The sequence below is a fragment of the Trachymyrmex cornetzi genome, unplaced genomic scaffold (assembly GCF_001594075.2).
Source record: "Trachymyrmex cornetzi isolate Tcor2-1 unplaced genomic scaffold, Tcor1.1 scaffold361, whole genome shotgun sequence".
Taxonomy (NCBI): Eukaryota; Metazoa; Arthropoda; class Insecta; order Hymenoptera; family Formicidae; genus Trachymyrmex; species Trachymyrmex cornetzi.
This window is the reverse complement of record NW_017298332.1, coordinates 356,110-376,882: the sequence shown is the minus strand read 5'-3', so window position 1 is coordinate 376,882 and position 20,773 is coordinate 356,110. Positions and strand designations below refer to the sequence as shown.

The 20,773-nt window shown below is 32.3% G+C and overlaps 1 protein-coding gene across 2 annotated transcripts in view; it reads right to left on the bottom strand.

Moving 5' to 3' along the window:
• The window catches only part of LOC108763482 (uncharacterized protein CG43867), a 74,070-nt gene extending 53,303 nt beyond the window's left edge, over positions 1-20,767 (bottom strand). For both annotated transcript variants that reach the window (XM_018511127.1, XM_018511125.1), the window contains exon 1: positions 19,980-20,767. In XM_018511127.1, the coding sequence (XP_018366629.1) occupies positions 19,980-19,994 (15 nt within the window). In that variant the 5' untranslated portion in view covers positions 19,995-20,767. The remainder of the gene's footprint in view (positions 1-19,979) is intronic.
• Positions 20,768-20,773: the final 6 nt, after the last annotated feature.

Below are 20,773 nucleotides of genomic sequence, written 5' to 3'. Positions count from 1 at the left end.
AAGTTTTCATCTTCAATATGTGTGAGAAATCACTTCTTAAAATCTTGTAGAGTATTTAGTATTCACCATATATAAAATAATCTATAAGAAATATATACAGTGAGTGTAGAAAGTATTCGTACAGAGAAAATGTTTTTTAAAAAAACTTTATTTTTAAAAAGTAAACATTATCCAGCAAAAAATGAATCATTGAATTGATGTCGAATGAATATCGATACAATGATTTCAATACTAATTTGACGTCGATTCGACGTTTAATTGACGATCCTTTCTTGATGGATAATTAACAATTTATTCATAAAGAATAAAATAGACTGTATGTTTCTTAAAATTATAATATATATACCAAAAAGATGTGTATTAATTATAGAAAATATATCACCTAAAAATAAACAAAAATTAAAAATTGTATTGCTTGGATGATCAAAAAGTTTCGTACAGTCGAGAAATTTAGCTTCTAAAATCAGAAATACATGCAAAGTTCGGTTGTTTATGTTAGAACAGAATGTATTCATTGTATAAAATTGCTAATTAATGTTTATTTTCTACAAATAAGATTTTTTATAAAAAATTTTCTTGTACGAATACCTTTTGCTCTCACTGTATGTATATGTGACGCAATACTATTTTGATCGATATATTAATCGTAAAACCAAAAGTAGCTGTCAATGGAAAATAGTTGTCCAGAGGAAAGTGGCATCAAGAATAAGTGGAAAACAAAAGCGCGAAAGAGCGCGCTCTCTGCCGACCGGTAAAGTTCCTCGAGATAACTTTCCGAGCTAAATGGGATCTGCTCGTACGATCAACTTTTATTTTCACAAAATAGAGGAAAAGAGAGACTAACGGCCGGTTGCGCGGGACCTTGGATAAAAAACAAAGGGGGTGCGTTAATCGAACTTGGAGAATGGAAGCTTTTAAAATCTCTCAACGCCGGACAAAAGAGAGTCCACGATAATTGCGCATATCCATTTTGTGTTAAGACGACCAGACGATTTTGAAGAGTAAAGTTAAGTGACATGCGTTTAATAGAGTATTATAAAGGAATGAAAAAGCCGGAATAATTGCTTTTGAACGTATTAGACATTTCAATTTAGCGATTGCAGGTATAATATATAATAGATTATATATAATCACTTAAATTATTCATAATCTGCGTAATTTATAGATATATTGAATGGATTATTGCTAATGTTTTTCCGTTTCTTTTATATTTTACACATTGAGCTAAATTATTAATATTACACTGAAAGAAAAGATTGGCTGCTGCAGCAAATTAGATGGTAAAATATGGCATAGCATTTTTAATTGCAACAGTAAATTTTTGGATGCTGCAGCCAATCGTTGGTTGTATTAGCCTATCCGCAATGTCAGTATAAGATTTCGATTGGCTAACGCAACCAAAAATTGGTTGCTACAGCCAATTAAAAATGCTATGCCATATTTAACCATCTAATTTGTTGCAGCAACCAATCTTTTCTTTCAGTGTAGAAAATGCTAAAAATTGTAAGTAAATAAAAATAACCTATATGCATCTATATTAAAAGCTATGTAGAATCGGACGATGTAACTTAACATGTGAAAAATTTTGCATGTCACTGTATCACAAATAACGAAAAAAAGATTGGCGTTTCTATCCACCTAAACCTAAGCTACGGTGGATCAGTATATCATTTTTGACAGACAAATACCGACCGGTAAACAAGGGGAAGAATGCGGCGGAAGTGAAAGTAGAGGAAACGTAGGAAATCCGAAAAACGTAGGAAATTGCGCGTGGTCTCGTATATCTCGAAAATTGGATTTGAATCGAGAGATTCGTAGCCGTGATAAATTTTCGTGCCGCCGAAGAGAATTTTGTCTGCTTCCACTTTACTTTCAAACTTCTGCGAGCGACTTTTGCAACGTGTTCTGCAGCTATTCAGTTTTCGACTATTCTGTTTTCGTCAAGAACAATTTGAAGATGCCAAAAAATAATTATAATATGAATGTTTCGTAACAATATATGCAAATATATTACCAAATATATTCACGTAAACTTTATATATATATATTATATATGTGTATAATTATATATGTTATAATTTCAAAGACACGTAGTCTTCGTTAGTAGATTAATTAAATATCTCTTTGCCGTTTGTAATATTAATATTTAAAATTTTTGTTAACATTGAGAATGACCCGATCGGCGTCGAAATAACATTTGTAATTTCATATTTATAATTTTTTAGAATATATTTTTGTTTTGTGTATTTCTGGCTCATAGCCCTTCAGATTATTTGATTTATTAAATATTTCTTGTTTGCTGCTCGAATTTATTACTGGCGAGTATTGTCGTATATTATATTTACTTACAATTTATATTTCCAATTTTTACTAATTATATAACAAAGAATATTATATAATGTTTCAACTACTTCAACATTTTCAGCACATATTTCACACGTTGAAGTATTATTCAGCTCTGACGATTGCATAATGCGAATAAACTTCCTCTCTTTTCCGTAGTTTCATTCACAGAAAAGAGAAGAGAAAGGTGCTCTTATCGCGTACGCGAGGGCGAAAGTGCCATGTGTTGAAATTCTACTTTGTCGTACTCGACGGCGTCGACAGACGATATGTAAACGCAAAGGGAGGTAGACAAAAAAGGGTACAGTCGCAGAAGAGAGAGAGGAAGATGGATAGGGAAGTCGAGACGAACTACGAGAGATGTATGCTTCATGGAAGATACAATAGAACAAGCTCCTGGACTTGCAAATCCAACAGAGTATATTCTTTTACGTGCGTATTCTTTCCGTCTCTTTACTAAAACAAAATATCGAAGGAACACATATGACTGCAATGCAAATTGTATCGGAAAATGGCCGTAAAAGAAAGTGCCATGTAGAGTTATATCCTCAAAAAGAAGGTTGTTTTTCAAATAATAGTTAAGAAAATACGTGAGAAGAAAGCGAATTAAATTTAATAATTATTTTAATTAATAAAAATTACTGAAACATTTATATATTACAATCTCGATTTTATTTCACGGATGTAATAAAGCTTCTACGTCGACCTAACAACTATCCATTTTACTCGAAGTTTTCAAGCACGCAATGACGTGCAGAGTGACCTGCGAAGAAAGTAGCAATGAAACGCATTTCGTGATCCATGAAGCTGTACACGCAAGGTTCGGCTTATACGTACGCGTTGCAATATGTAACTGTCGCGACGCAAGCCAATAAATACGAGCTTTTTTCCTCTTTATTTTCTCCCGAGGATAAATGGATCGGCTGGACGTGAGTTTTAGCTTGATAGTGCGGTTCGACGGATATGCCAATCGGAATAGTCCTTGTACTGAATTAAAAAAAAAGAATGAAAAAGTGTAGTAAACGCAAAATTGTATTCCCAGAAATACTTTTCACGAACATATTATCAGAATTATTGCCAGCACAAACCCCATAGAAAGAAAGATTTTGCTAAAGAATTAAAAAATTTAGCTAGATATAAATCTAAAAATAATTTTGTTGAATCGTTAAATTAGTTATGTAGGGCACTCAAACTGGTTGTTAGAATGTCAAAAATTTTTGCAGCGTTGTTTTCCATGCTTTAAAATTCCTATATATAATTATATATTTTAATAGGTCATCAAAATTATTTTCAGATCTGTATCTAGCTAAATTTTTAGATGTTTCATACTAAGAGGACAATCTTGTTGAAGAATCTAAAAATTTAGCTAGATACAGACCTGAAAAATAATTGCTGAACCAACAAAACAATTAGATAAGAATAAAATTGGTTGCTAGAATATCAAAAACATATTGTAGCATTGCTCATCATGCTTAAGATTCCTGCAAAATATTTTGATGGGTCAGCAAAATTATTTTCAGATCTGTATCTAGCCAAATTTGTAGATTCTTCAGCAAAATTCTTCTTTCAATGCAGCAAAATCGTTTTTTTCCGTGCAAAAATAAAAAAAAAATGGCCAAACTATTAAATATTAACAAAATTGAATACTGAAAATTTGTTAAATGCGTGCCGAATGTACTTTTTGGGCAAGATTGCACATTTCGACTTTGAAAATGTTATTTCATACCATTTGTCAATCAATCAAAATTAATATTGAATGAACAAACGAGACGTATAATTTTAAATAAACAGAAGAGATAATAAATTTGCGCAACTGCCTCATCGATATTCGTACACTCTGTAGACAAACTGTTGTTCATTGCGTCTAGGTGTGAGTGTAATGGATGCGAGAAAAAAATCAATTGCCGCCCAAGGGCTTTTAATCACCAGAGCCTGTCCTTTCATTTCCGCGGCTTGTGTCGGCTGTCGAAAAGTCTCAATTCCTTTTTTTCCCCAGCGTCCAGCGTCAGCGGCAGGTTTGCAAAACGGTTGCGCATGACAAACAAGGATGAAAATTCAACCATCCCTTTCATTCTTTCTGCCACGCTGATGGATTGTATGAAAATTGGAACAACGCATGAATTATTTAACCCTTTTGCGGCCGACGAGTCTCGTTTTTTATCTCTAATTTAAAACTGTTTCATTACCGTGAGTTAAAAATTAACGAAAGCAAAGTGAATAATAGTTTCTAATAAGTAGATAGTAAGAATTTAAAAAACGACATAAGTAACCACCCGTTTAATAAAACTTAACATGGCAGGCGGACTAATGCCAGTAATGCCATGTCCTTCAAACGAATGCTCGCATACGATATTATCGATTTAACATGGTAATGAGATGTTAAATACTTAAGCAATATAACTGAAGAATCTTATTAAAACTTCTTTTTATAAAATGGAAAAACAAATATATCTTAATATAAAAAGTTATTAAAAAAGTAATCAGTAAATATTAAAAATTTTCGTTAATTCTTTACGGTATAATTTATTTTATCATAACTGTCTCTTCCATTCGAGAAAAAATAAGAGCAATATTAAAAATCTTTATTTTAGACCGCATATGTGAGAACACAATCGATACTAGAAATCAAAAATTTCTATTACGGTCGAAGCTGGATCTTCATTGCTTTAAATAATTCAAACTTGAATTACTAATATATACTATATATGTACCTGCATATATACCATATCGTAGTCTTTTCGAACTGCGCGCCGAATTGTTTTTCCGACTTATAAACGCAATTAAAACTACTCTAGTAATCGCGAATTAAATTGACATTTAATAATTTGATGCTACAATCAAACATCATATTATAAAGATGTTAACTGATTGAAGTTTGGAATGTTCTTGTGGTGATTTTTTTTAAAACAATTTCCCCCATTTCTCCTTTTGCATAGAGGTACCTCTGCATGCCAGACAACAAATAAAAAACACCCCGATCGAATACATTAGTCGGAAGGCACCCTTATGAGCGAAAAACCACTCTTGAGAGAGAAGAGAAGAGAGAAGAGAGAGAGACAACTTAAAAATTTCTTAAAAATCCAAAAACGATTTCCCCCATTTCTCCTTTTGCACAGAGGTACCTCTGTGTAAAAGGAGAAATGGAAGAAATCGTTTTGAAAAAATCACTACAAGAACGTTCCAAACTTCAATCAGCTAAGATGTTAATAAATGTTGAAAAACTGTTAATAAATTTATTGCGAAAAATATTAACTTTGGCCGGGACTTGAACCCGGATCTCTTGAATTCCGTACGAGCGTCCTAAACCATTAGATCACCGAGGCCTTAGTAGAATTATTTAAAGCAATAAAGATCCAGCTTTGACCGTAATAGGCGCATTTTAAATTTCTAGTATTGAAAAAATAAGAGATATGACAAATATATAAATTAATTTTTACTCAAAATGGAAGATATACACGGAGGAAATTTTATATTTCAAATTACGGTAATTATTTAGAATACTATTGTGAATATAAAATTACTATTGTGGATGTCCACTAAGGAGGCCTGACTCGAAGCTTTGTGATCGGCCGCAGCGTTTTGTCCTGGTCCCACACTACTATAGACTCATCAGTAAGGCGATGTAGTGTGGGACTTGCCTCAGACGCCTAGAATTAATCCAAAACGATGTTTCTATTTAAAGGGAATTCGCGTGGTGCTCACGCGAACCGAGTGAGTCCCGTGGACCTCTAGTGGCGAATCGCCACACTATAATGTGATAGTAGCTGCGGTCTTCATGTAAATTATAAGTTTAAATGCTATAATTATTTTTTAAAAACAATAATACAACGTAATTTTTACACTTTTTTATAGTAAGTTTTATAGTAAAATTTTTTATTACAAAATCAAATCTTGTTGAATGAAAGTTAATATTGTAAAAATAAGTAAAAAATATATGCCTAGCAAATTTTGTTTGCGTACCATAGTAAAAATTAACTGTTTTCATGTTAGAATATGGCTTAACAAAATAATTACTTTATTTATGTGATAAAAATTAGTATTATCATAGTAAAAATTAACTGTTTTCATGTTAGAATATGGCTTAACAAAATAATTACTTTATTTATGTGATAAAAATTAGTATTATCATAGTAAAAATTAACTGTTTTCATGTTAGAATATGGCTTAACAAAATAATTACTTTATTTATGTGATAAAAATTAGTATTATCATAGTAAAAATTAAATCGGAATTATGTTGTGAGAGTCCATACGAAAATTCAAGACATAATAAAGTGTAATTTAAAATTATATTAAAACTTAATATAAAATTTTCTCCGAGTATATGAGCGATATATATATAAGTTTCTATTTTTACGAAAAAATGCATATAATTTTGGACTTTATTAACAAAGTATAATTTACTGTTCTCATTTGATTAACTTAAAACACACATAACGCGATAGGTTTAAGAGATTTTCCATTAACGCTGCATTCCTCGGTGGGCGAGTAGAACGTAGTACAAAATTCCAACGTGATTAAAATTCGAAATTACTTATTACCCGAGCACAAAGTAGACGCCACGGTCGAAATAAAAGCAACGACATGGCGGGCAAATGATATTAACGTGTTCGTCTGTCTAGTGGTCCCGAGTTAAAAAGAGTCCATTCGGAGAACACGGTCTCGGCCCGTTACGCGCGAGCTTTATCGTACGTCAGGTAGAACAACTCCTCAGTGCCTCGATCCCTCGCTGTAAGGTTGTACCTTACCCTTATATATGCGAAAACGCTTCTTCCCTCGCTGCCTACCTGGCGAGACAATTTCTTTGAGATTCACGCAATCCTGTACTTCGAAAACCATTCCGTGATGCAGTAAACCGAGGTATCGAAAGACAAAATTGAACATAATATCGCGATATCGAATTCAATTTTGGAACTTTTAGGAGATTCTACTTTCAGTATATTAAAGAAAATTACATACACCCCACACACACACACAAATAAACAAACAAACAAACAAACAAATACACACACACAAGATAAATTTAACGTGTCTGGTTACGTAAGTGTTCAAGTTGCAGTCGGAAAAGTAAGTAATGTAATTTAAAATCAAACGAATGCAAATGTGAATCGGTTCGCATGGGTCTAAAAGTTAAAGAAGGTCGCGCCTGGAAAGAGACTGCGCTTTTCAGGCGGGTGATATAGCGCTACAAGTACGAGAACCGCCCCAATTTACGATTACGAGGCACATGGGGGCTCAAACGAAGGGTTAAACCGGGTTTAATCAATTCTCGCCGAAATGTGCCCGGCGTATCTCGACATTGATGGTGAATTTACCGAATTCCACAGCGTAGAGTGAGCGATGAAGAAACCACGAAGAATAGAACGAATAGATCGAAACGCAAAATTACCGCAAAATAATACGCTATTAGAAAAAAAATATAGCAAAAATAAAACATTCTATGTATTAGAAAAAATTATATAAATTAATATATGTGCAAACATATAGAAACATTCGATAAATGCGCTCATTAATTTGTAATTATAGTGGAATAATGTAGAATTTAATATGTTTCCTTATACAAAACTTAAAAAATTATAAAGCAATAAAGTATGCAACGTTATAGTAATATTACGATATTTCCTGTCATAAATTATTTTCATATTTTCGAAAAGAATTACTTGCGTCGACCTCAATAGCTCATATGAAATATCTGTCGTACGATATCGCAATTATCATCAATTATTCAACAATTAAAATACGGATATATATCAAATCCCTATAAATACGAATTATGTGAACCATAATCTAATTATTATAATATAACTATAATGTATTGCGAGATGACGCGCGGTTGCAGCTTTTAAATAAACATCGTAATTCCAGGCATTATTGTTTTTTGTACAACATTTGTAAAATTTGTTTCGCCCATAGTACATGACGTATAGCATGCTTTGATCTTTTTTATTTTTCGTTGTTGGACAATTTCATTCGAGGAAATATCTTGAAAGATATCGAAAAGTTTGCTACTCGTGGTTCAGGTTGAACAGTTTTTCCAACACCTCGTCTGTTCTCTTCCCACCCGTAAACGATAACGTAGCTCGAGCCGCAATCCAATGCGAAAAAGTCAAGGAAGCTACGTTTAACCGATGGCTTACTATTTTTCGGACGCAATTCCTTCGCGGCGCCGAAGTTTTCTCGTAGCCAGACAGAATGCTCGGCGTCGTGGCGCCGTTCTCGCAATACAGTGGAACGAAATAGAGATAGACAGAGAGAAATATCGTCTTCTCTTGATTGCATTCTAAGAATGTTCGTTAAAATATTTTTACAAATAAAGAGTTTAATTAAAGATTAATTAAATTATTATATTCTTGCGTTTTTTTTATGCTTCATGTAAAATATATAATAAAACGTAATTTTTTTAAATTCAAATACATACAATGTAATTAAGTCTTTTAAATAATGTTGAACGATATCAGACAAGAAACTTTTCAGAAATATATTATTTTGTAATATATTTAACAAAAAGTTAACGTTTATGAACATTTTTATCCCTTTTTCGTATATCCAACTTTTATTACGTAATTTATTCTTTTATTTATTACGTAATAAATTCGTCATTAAGCAATGAATAAACAGTAATATATTTGAATAAACAGTAATAAATTTGAATATCGAAAACTGATTGTCATCCATATCATCCATATTCTCATTATCATGTTATTTATGCATAATACAATATCAAACACATAAACAAATGCGATAAAGTTAGGTCAAATAGCTAAATGAAGTAATCAAGACTTCTTAGGCTTCTTCACTATAATGATATTTCAATGATAAAGTTAATGATTTTTATTTTCAAATAATTCTTTGCATAATTATTCTAAATTCATTTTTTGAAACTTTTATAACAAGCATTAACTTCATCATTAAAAAATCATCGCGTTGTCTCGCTTAGCCTCAATTAGCCCATTTGACCTTACATAGCTAACTACATTAATTAAAATTCATGGCCAATTATAAAACAGAGCTCTCAGCAAGTGTGACTGCGCTGTCGCGTAATTGAATCATCGGTTTGATCCGCTAAGGCTAAGGCTAATATACTAAGGCTTGTATTTCGTTATGAATCTTGGATCAAGAAGCATATATAATACATATTAGATAAGACATTCAGAAAAAAGTTTCATATCATATGAGACACAGATGGTTCAATAATTGTTTGATTAAAGATCAACTTTATAGAGAGTATACTTAGCCGATTGCAACAACAAATAATGATTTCCTTGAAAATTGACCCATAAAATTATAAATAAATAAAAATGGATGAACTAAAAATTTAAATAAAATTGCCTTATTTATTTACGAAATTAATACAATTAATAATCATTAGTTTTTTCAATATTTATAAATAGATGCCATCTATCGCAAAATATTTTTGCTCGATTTTTTTATCATTATTTATATATTTTGTGAAATGTATATTATAAGAGTTTCTAATTATTGCCTTTTCTCGTACTAGTTTGTATAATATACTCACTCGCAAAAAATGGACTGTAATGTTACAGTGACCTATTTTTTACGGGTGATTATACATTTAATCTTGGAAGCATACAGAGAGACTAAACGCAAACTTGAAATTTTATTTAAAATTATTTGAAAAAGAAAAATAAACAGCTAAATTAACAATGTTTCCTACCATGTTTTACAAGTAATTTAATTTGTATATTCATCATAAATATGTTATTATCAGAATAGAATAAATCTCATGATACTTTGTGCGGCATCCGATGATATTAATCACGATATAATATACACTTTACTATGTAGCGATGGAATTCCATTGAAATGCGATTGAAAATGCAAAAAAATATTAATAATAATAGAAGCTGTATGATTCACTTAATGCTCACAAACCTTGCAAATTAATACAATAAATTTTGTGATATTAAAATCGAGTTAACGACTGAAATTCAACTCATCCTCCGATGAGATACAATCAAAATTCGGTGTTGCATATGTGTAATAAGTAATACATATCGAAAATGTAAATTTAATGAAACACATGTATCATTAATAAACGATCAATACATTGTGGTCTTCCATAATTTGAATTATGGGGGATATTCGCAGAATTATTAATACTCTTATATTAATCCGTGTTCTTGATCTACAAATAATAAACAAATTATATTTAAATTAGTAAAAAAGTTAATGCTTAATACAAAATATATTAAAATCTAAATATTATTAAAAATATCATTGAATATTATAATAAGTCAATACTTTACAATTCTCATCTTCTATCGCCTTCTGTATAAGCGAAATAAGCAAACTGCGCAAAACATTTGCTTTGATCAAAGTTGTCGATAAATTAACACTGAACAGTCGTTAATCGCGGAAGTTAATCAATCGTACCCATAGGCAGATTAATTGTTCGTAGAAAATAATCGCATTTCAATAAGTAATTATCGCCCGTATGAATATCGCAATAAAAGAATATTTTATAATTCCCATTCTCTATTACTGCTGCACGTGAAATGAATAAACTTTGCGAAATACTTACTTCAATAAAAGTTGTCAATAAATTAACAGACGTCAATCGCGGGAGTTAATCAAACGTACGTGCTGATAGACGAGTTAATTGTTCATAGAAAATAATCGCATTTCAATAGGTAACACAGAGCAGTATACAACGCGTCGTTACCTGTCGTTAAAGTCTCACCTTGCAATGATAATGATTACATTTACACGGACACCCTTGATCGGATTTAATAACATCCGTAGTTTATAGAAACTGACAAATCATAGTTATTCGATCCTTCAGAGAAATTACTATGATTAGCCAATTTTACATAACTACGGATATTATTAAACCCGATAAAGGGTGTCCGTGTAAACATAGTCAATACTGCGCACGGTGGCTTTGCGCGAATGCCATAACGTATACCAAAACAAATAGCCATAATGCCGGTATATCAAAACAACGTATACCAAACCAAAAGTCACGGCCGTATGTGTTGGACTCTTTTCAAAAGAAATATTTAATATTATTTTTAAATATTAAATAATTGCACACTGTGTGTGTGAATCTTTTGTTTTTCGTATTTTATAGTAACTTCGACAAGCAATATATTATCACATATTTTACATTTTATTTTGTGGATTCGTTAATGTCATCTAAAATAAGAACTGATTCCATTCGATCGAAAAAGTATTTTGAAATGAAAATATCGATAAATCTTAATTGACAAAAGAACTTATTTTAATTTAATTGATAACAGCTGAAATTTGCTATCATATAAAAATTTGCTATTATTATATTTGCTGAAATTTATTATTTGTATTATATATATATATAAACTGATAAACATATATATTATTAACAAATTTTAGCTACTGTATAAACTATGCACACAATTGTCCTCAGGATGTAAAAAAAAGTTATATAGAAAATAGCAAAGTAATTTGCATAATTATTTTTTTATTAAAACAGAGGTAAACTTTATTCCTCAAATAAATATTAAATTTCATACATTGAGTTCGAGAAAGTAATAAAAGCAAAGTAATTTTAAATAAAAGTGCGCATTGCTATGGGCATTAGCTATTTTATTAAATCAATATAAAATGTAAGAAAATTATCATCTAGCATTATTTTTCGAGATAACTGATATCCAAAAAAGGATAAGAGCATCATATAATATGAATATACAATTTTTAATTTTAAATACTTTAAAAATTTATTTTTGGTTTTCGAGTAAGTTTTTCATGTAAAGTAATTTCTCTCCTCAAATAACCTTTAGTACCAAAATATTATAAGATTAAAAAATAGTAAACGCAAACAAAAATATAATCTGAAGGATCGATTAGTGCACTGTGAAAAATAAAATATCTGTATCTCGAGCAAACTTCACCTGAATTTCTCAATTGAATCATCGTGTTGTGTCTCAAGACTGACTCAGCTAAGCTTTTCAGCAGAAAAGCAAATATAGATAAAATCTAGAGAATGTTAGCAAACTTATAATATCCATGTCCGAGCGCGTGAGACTCTCTTCCTTTATCGAAGCTCGAATAAAAATAATTTTTGATAAAACTTGAGCTGTAAATGGTTTCATAAAGCCACAGAAAAGCTCGTCGCCACTGCGCTAAAGTAAAGTATAGTATCCTAATCCTCGACGCCAATTCCCCAAACTTGAATTTCGTCGAAGTTTCGCGTAAGCTTAACTACTAATTGGGCGCAATGTTCGCGGCTCTTGGCACTGTACTATCCGACACAGACGTCCATTACTACGAGAACTTTGCAGATTGTAATTCCCTGTCTTGCTCTGTCTACCTATTTTATCAAACGTACATACAGACTTAGAGAAACGTACGTGTAACATTTGTACTCGCTGTGTATCTCTATTACGTTACAGACGAAATATCTATCGAAAAGCTATAAAGGATATCGTAAGATTTTGAATTATCTTTTAAAAGATTGATTTAGAATTACACCAAATTTATACAAAACTGTAACGAAATTAATTCTTTTTTAATAGCACAAGATCTAGGGTAACTGTCCCAATTACTGTGCCTGTCCCTATATTAGTGTGCTTTTGTATTTCGATAAGTCATAAAGAAAACTAGCACGAATAAATAAGAAAAAAAAATTTTTTTTTGTTAAGTTAAATTGTTAATGCATACGATACCGAAGATAATATTTTATTTTTTGAGTATTAAAGTATTTTAAATATTTTTCAAAAGATATGTGAGGAATTTATGTGAATCCAATAATACGTACTGCAAGATTTTAAGCTTGTCCCTATTAATGTTCCCTGTATTGAAAACGTTGTGTTATAAGTATATATTGAAATAAATATATAATTGAAACAATGATTTATGTAATATTTAACCTAAACAATTAGCTTAAATTTATTACCTGTTTTAGTAACTATACATTAAAGTGAATCAAATGTAGATAGGCACACAAATTAGGGACACATTAATAGGGCCATCGTCGCTTGGAGGACTCACTAATATAGGGACAAAAACATGTTTTTTATTTTTGTCAAAAACATTATAAAATATTAACATTTTTTTAATTAAAGAAATATTAGAAGAAAAAGAAATAGTTGAAAAACCGATATTGATTGCAAGCAGATAAAATTAAAGCTACAATATTTAATAATTAATTCAGTAATAAGCAAGTTGACTAAAAGGCACATTAATAGGGACAGTTACCCTACTTGACAAAATTATAAAAAAAATTTCAACACGGATTTTTACATGTCGACAAACGAAAATCAGAGAAGAATATCATCGTATATAAACTTCCGATTGAATCTCTATAAATGTCTTATTTTCTATAGAATTACGTTGATTGGGGTCTATTCTGGAATCGAGAATCAGATGTAGCAACGAACTGATTGAGACTGATTTTCCGGATTGTGCAGTGATTTTAAATCTGTATTGAACTTTATACCGAATCCTCAAGATAAAAGACATTCATCTTTATAATGATAAACATGTCATGATTTCGTTTTTTTTTTGTGTTCGAAATAGGATTGTCGATATCGAATAAAAATATCCATTATGAATACATTCACCAGTGCAAAAAAATTAATAAAATGGAGTAAAATGTAATTTAAGACTTTTTTATTGAATATTTTACGTCAAATATTTTATGTCAAATATTTGTACATGCAATATTTTTGTTAAAAATGCATGAAATTTAAACTAAAGAAAGGGTTTTAAAGCATGTTTTACCTTCACGAACTATCGAGTTGTATTTGCGTGATATTTGATAAAGAAAGCGATTGTATATGCTGAGGAAGACTCAAAAGAAAGTCGAAATATTCATTGTGAATAAAGAAGACATCACAGATATATTGGAGTTAAGTCATCATTCCACATTAAGATTACGCACCTCGTCCTGCGTTGACTCTTATTAGCTTTAAATTGGTATTATTGTTGTTTTGAATATATGTTCATTATTTAATATAATGCCTGTTCATTCAGGGTGAATATAATTTTTTAGTTGATGATAAATATATTCATAGTAAATATTTCTATTCGATTTCGTCAACCGAAATCGTCGAAATACGTCAAATTTCGAAAGATGTATTGCCGTGAATTACAGATTCAAGCTATTGATTTAGTACTACGTCGATACTGCGGCAACAACAGTAGTGACACGTGTGTGGACTTGCGATAGCGATCCATTAGGATGAAAAATTAAAGACTACAGGCACAGTCGATCAACAAATTAACCATCCGAAATATAGCGTACGCACTCAAGGCTGGCGCAAACAAATCAAGATAATGGTGGATATTTCACGCACACGGCAATGCTAACCAGTGTCTGACTCGTATAGGTCCCGGGAGATTCGAACGTGTGCGTCCGTATCGATGGAGAGACGAGTCACCTATCCATCTTTATTTGTCTTGTCTCTATCGTGCATTTTTCTCTGCGCTACAAACTTTTCCGTCAATTTTTGAAAGCAGGGTATGTGCTGGGTGGAGCGGAAACTGATAGAGAATTAGAAAAAAAATGATAGTGTGTCCCAAAAGAGACATTCGTATAAAAGGAGAAGAAAATTTATAAAAACCGGAATAGGAAGAGGAAAAAGTGCTCCATCACAGAGATACATATGTCTATAAAAGTGCTCTATCACGATCAAGACACATGTCTTTAAAAGAAAACAAAAAAAAGAAGGCCTTTTTCGTCTCGATCATATATACAGTAAGTGCAAAAATTACAAGGAAATTTTTTATAAAAAAGGTCTTATTTGTCGAAAGTAAATTTATTAGCAATTTTATACAATGAATACATTATGTTCTAACATAAACAAACGAGCTTCGCATGTATTCTTGATTTTAGAAGTAAATTTTCGACTGTACGAATACTTTTTGAGCATCCAAACAATAAAATTTTTTATTTTCGCTTATTTTTCAGATGATACATTTTCTATAATTAATACAAATTTTTTTGGTATATATAATTTTAAAAAAACATACAGTTTATTTAATTCTTTATGAATAAATTGTTAATTACCTAGCAAGAAATGATTGTTAATTAAACATCGAATCGACTTCAAATTGGTATTGAAATCATTGTATCGATTTGACATTAATTCGATAACTTATTTCTAGCTGGATAATATTTACTTTTTAAAAATAAGATTTTTTTTTTTTTCCTGTACGAATACTTTTTACACTCACTGTACGCAATGCGTAAATTTTAAGACGAAAAATCCGTGGAAGGTTTTACGGGAAAAAGTTAAGTTAGAGCGCGAAAACTCATCAGCGTGAAGCTATCACTACACGCATGGTTAGAGAGAAGGGAAAATGGTAACTGATGGTGTGTAATATAAATTTTTAATCGGTTTAATTGCAAACCGATTACCAATATTAAACGTTCCATTACCAGGGAAAGTAATGAAATTATCATGGAACAATTTTTCTGCCGTATTTTAATTTCATTGATGTTTTATTGTCACATTTATAGGAATATTCGAAAAACGTATCTCTCTCTCTCAACATCGCACGTATTTCAGTTTACAAGATATATAAAACGGAAGGTTCTTTTTTTTCAATACAGCGTGTTTTGTCTAAAAAAAAAGTTACGAGAGCACGCAGATTTTTCAGGATTTATTCTATATATAACATAACTACTAATACCGTTACTTTACTGTAATATGTGCAAAGCTTTTCTCCCTCAGAGATTAAAATAAATGTGTTTTTACTCGGTAAAATAATTAAATTTTTATATGTGAATAAGTAAGGATGAAGGACTGTTTTAAAGGTTGTGACGTTGATAGACAGTCTTTGAAATCCGTATCAGCGTTTAAAGACTCGTGTGTCTATTAACGTGAGGACTTCCATTAACGCCACACGCTCGATCAATATTAATATGAGCTACATACAGGATAATACAGAATGTCCCAGATATACCAGGCAATCTTTTACTAAATATTCTTGGACAAATGAATCGATTTTTGCTAAAAAAAATATCGAGACCTTAATTATTTTAGCTTGCAAGCTGCTAGAAGACTCGAAAATTAAATTTCAAAAATGAAAACAAATTTAGTAAAAATTTCTCTCTATTGAATTTATTTTGAGATTAATAACAATTATCAAATTAATGTTAAAAACTGGAAATTTATGAAATAATGAATCTTCTCAAGATCTTTGTCTCGGAGGAAAATTGATTGAAAGTTGATTGAAGAGTTCGTGGGTGAAGAATGGATCGCTAAATCTGGGACATACTGTACATTGGGAACATTTAATGGCCGTTAGTACACGTCGCTCGAAAATGGAATTGAATAGAGTAATGTGCACGCTCGAACAATATCCCTTCCCTGTTGGCGTACCGTATTGTACGTTTGCCTAGATAATGAGACGTCACGGTCAGTTCAGTGCCGTTATTTATAATCCACAATTGATTCTACACATTCTCTTTTCGCTATTCAACTTGTTATATACAACATAGTATATGTGCCCTCATGCATATCGCGTTAAACCACGTGCACATCGGAAAGTGATGAGTGATAAGCGACGTGCTGCGAACAATGAAGATGATAAGCTCGTGTATTAAACAAACTCGAGCACGTGTAATTTTAATGACTTTACGTAAACATTGTTTAATATATTCCACTTTTATTAGATCAATGATAGAATAGTTAAGTGAATTTTAATCGATCTTTTCGAAAGAAAAAGAAAAGCATCGAGAAAAGAATTATTTTTCTTAATTTTTCTTAATTTCTGATATTATACAATATGTACAGAATTTATCTTCAAATTTGAAATTTTGTTGAAGATCGTTTAGAATCTAAGCTTTATTTAAGTCTTAAATTTGTATTCACACAACCGAGTCTTCCTCTATTTTTAAATATTTACGTAAAAACATTTTATATCGATCCGCAAATAATCCTATTTGAAATCCTCTTTGCATTGCAAAAATGTTTACTATTCAAAATGAGATTATCGCACACAAGGGTAGGAAAACCTTGCCTCGAGTCGTAAATCCGTTTGAGATCCCTTCCGTGCGAAAGATAGCCCCAAGATACATCAAGGATTTCGTCTTGAATTTTGCACGCGCTCAGGGCACGCGGCTCCCCGCTTCGATAATATAAACAGCATCCGCTTTCAGCGAAAGGTTATACCACAAGAGGAAACACGGCGAGGTTGAACATACTAGCCGTGCAATGTGAAAAATAAATAGAGGCCAATTTGATTTCGTTCCTAAGAAAATATTACAGTCAGAATTCTGACGTAATCATTCGAATTTATACTATTCAAAATTTAAATATTTTTCCAAAATAATTTTATAAATTTTATACATTAAATTATTTTCAGATAAATATTGTACAAAATGAAAGTAATGCAGAATAAAAAAGAATTCTAAATCCCCAATCGCATTGAAAGAAAAGTTTTTTATATTTGTGACTATAATTGCATGGTAAAATATTATAGTAAGGAATTCCACATTTTTAGTTATACTGCTATAATATTAATAATATAATTATATAATATTTATAGTTTTATATATCAAAAGAAATATACACAGTTGTGTAAAAATAATTATAAAATTATTTTTTTTATTCTTATTTATTTATAAACATAATTATATTATTTCCAATACCAAAGCAGAAATAATTACAAAAATAAAGCTCCTAACTATAATTATTTTACGATACAATTATATAGCCATAAATATGAAAAACTTTTGTAGGATATCCCTTCTGTCGATACATCACGCTGCGGAGCTTCAGAAATAATACAAAACCGTAAGCTTTTGTTCGTGAAATCTGTCCTGCGCGGTAACTATAAAAAGTATGCGGAAAAAGATAATATCATCTGGACCATCCGCGCATTGCGATACGGATACGGATCCGCGATACGGTTTGCCGATTCGTCGTTTAGCTCTCGATCCTGTTTGCTGCCGGTGAGAAATAAAAACGACCGTTGTAACGCGGTGGGTAAACGTGCGGGGATGGGTGGTACGTATTGTGGAAAAGTTCGTAAAAAAAAAAAACCCGTCAGCGATATTACGGCGTGTCCGCCGAGGCGGACGTATAATTTCCGGCTTGACGTTGAATCCTCGTCAACGTGTGCTCCATACACGTCCATTCCGTTGTCGCGGTCCGACGTGTGTCCCATCGTCTCTTTGGCGAGGCAGTTTGTTTACGTTAAGCCGCGTCTCTAACGAATGGATGAACAAACCTGTACGTACACGTAAAGAACAATTTTGCTGAAATATCTAAAAATTTAGCTAGATGGAAAACTAAAAATAATTTTTTAATTTTTTTAAATAATTTTGTTGGGACATCAAAACAATTATGCAGAAAATTCAAACGTAATGAGCATGCCGTAAAAAATTTTGACATTCTTAGTAACTGCAGCTTGAGCGTCCTACATAATTATTTTAATATTTTAACAGTTGACCAAAATTATTTTTAGATCTGTATATGTAGCTAAATTTTTTAATATTTCAGTAGAACTGTTTTTTCCATGTAGAGAAACATTCAGAAATAAAATTGAACCGCAAAGGGAGCCTTCTCTCCTCCAACTCTGAAATAACGTATGATTTCTCTGAATTTTTTGTTCTTTTGTCTCTGCCCTAAATGTCGTGCATTAATAGAAATCTTACACAATTTCTCAAGCATGAAATGCAAAGAATTCTTCGAATGCATCTGCGTTAATTCCCACGCTTGTGCCATTGTCCGATGCGCGGAACAACGTGCACAGAACGTGGAGCGGAATGTATTTTTTTCAAAAACAACAGCGGTACTAACTGTCGTCCGCGAGTGCTTGTTTCGCTAAATGATTGATGCGGTACATTTTGAAAAGACAAGGAACAAGCTGACGCCGAACAACGCGATGCGTCTATGTGCCTTATCTAAGGTGACGGCGTTAAATCGGCGCGCGTGGTCGTGCATACTAATATAGACTTTGAGATATATATTTCGGTTCACCCTGCCACGCACTTGGGCCCTGCGTAATTTGTTTAAAGTATTTCGCGTATGTCGGAAAAATTCCGGATGACACATTCGTTAACTATTAACCCTTGACTAACAACCCTTGGCTAACACGCCGCAATTAAACAAGATTATAATCTTGTTTAATTTTGTTTAAAAGTACATCGTTATAACGATGTCCTTTTTATCGCGTCTTCTTGTTGAATTTGTCACCGTAATCATTGTCTTACTTTTAAATATAGTTAGTTTTATTAACACTGTTTAGAAATAGTAGAATAACAATTAACTTTTTAGCTACCGTATATAAACTTCAAATAAATAAATACGTAAATATTTTAGTAATATTTTAATAATATTAAGTAATACTTTAAATAAATAAGTAGACTTTGATACATTTGATATAATCATGTATTATTTAAAATTCTGTTACGATCTCAATATTTTTATATTACAATTTTCTAACTAAACTCCAAAATGTTAAACGTATGGTAATTGCATTTTACTTAAAATCATTTCTACTGTATGGATTAATCTCAGTTTAATTTATTTTTCTAATTTTTAAAACTCGAGAAGATAAAAAGTAAATTAAACCAAGATCCAATAAATCTACATTAATAAAAACGGGCATTATCGATAATTTCAAAAAAGCTGTTTTGCAGGCAGCTAAAAAGTTAATTCATACGGAAAACAAGTGTAAACTTACCTTTTCTCGAAGCATATCCCTCACCCTGGTCGCTTGACTCCTACTCCTGTGCAACTCCAGCTGTAACTCCAAACATCTCTCCTGCCAATTGAGCTCCTCCACTGTCGTCGTATACCCGTCGAAGCTCTTGGACGTGCTGTAAGTGGGCCTGATGTCCAGCTTTTCCCTCTTCAGGTCGACGTTGCCACCAGTAGCTCTCGGATCAACAAACAATCTGCCCGCCTCGTAAATCCGTGATGCCGGTAGTTGCTCAGGCGGTTGCCTGCCGGAAAACGAGAACGCCCTGTCGAAGTGACTTCTACCGCTGGAAGGCCCCGGGTCGTAATTCGACCTTCCTCGACAGAGGGGACTACCTGATTCCTTTCCGACATCGTAGGCCAGGTCGGACTGAACTGGAGTGACGAATGTTCTTTTATCCGCATACTCCACGTGGCCGCTCGACTCGGACGTGAAGTCGTACGGGCTACACTTGGGCTTTTCACGGAGTTCGATGTAGCCGGCGCTTCTGGCACTCTCGGCGAAGCTCTTGTCCTTGTGGAAGAACAGATTCGACACGTTGACGTAAGGCGAGTCTCTCGCATGCACCACTGACAGCGGCGCGCCGCCGTCGACGCCGCTACCCGCATTATTGTTGTTATTGTTGTTATTGACATTCGTGGAGACACTAGTGGAGGTACTGGCGGTGCTGATGGCGGTGGTGGCGGTGGCGCCGGCGTGCCTAGGCCGTGGTGGCGGCGTTGGGGCTTGTCGAAATTGTCTTGGCCACAATCGCGGGCTATCGGGTCCGGAATTGG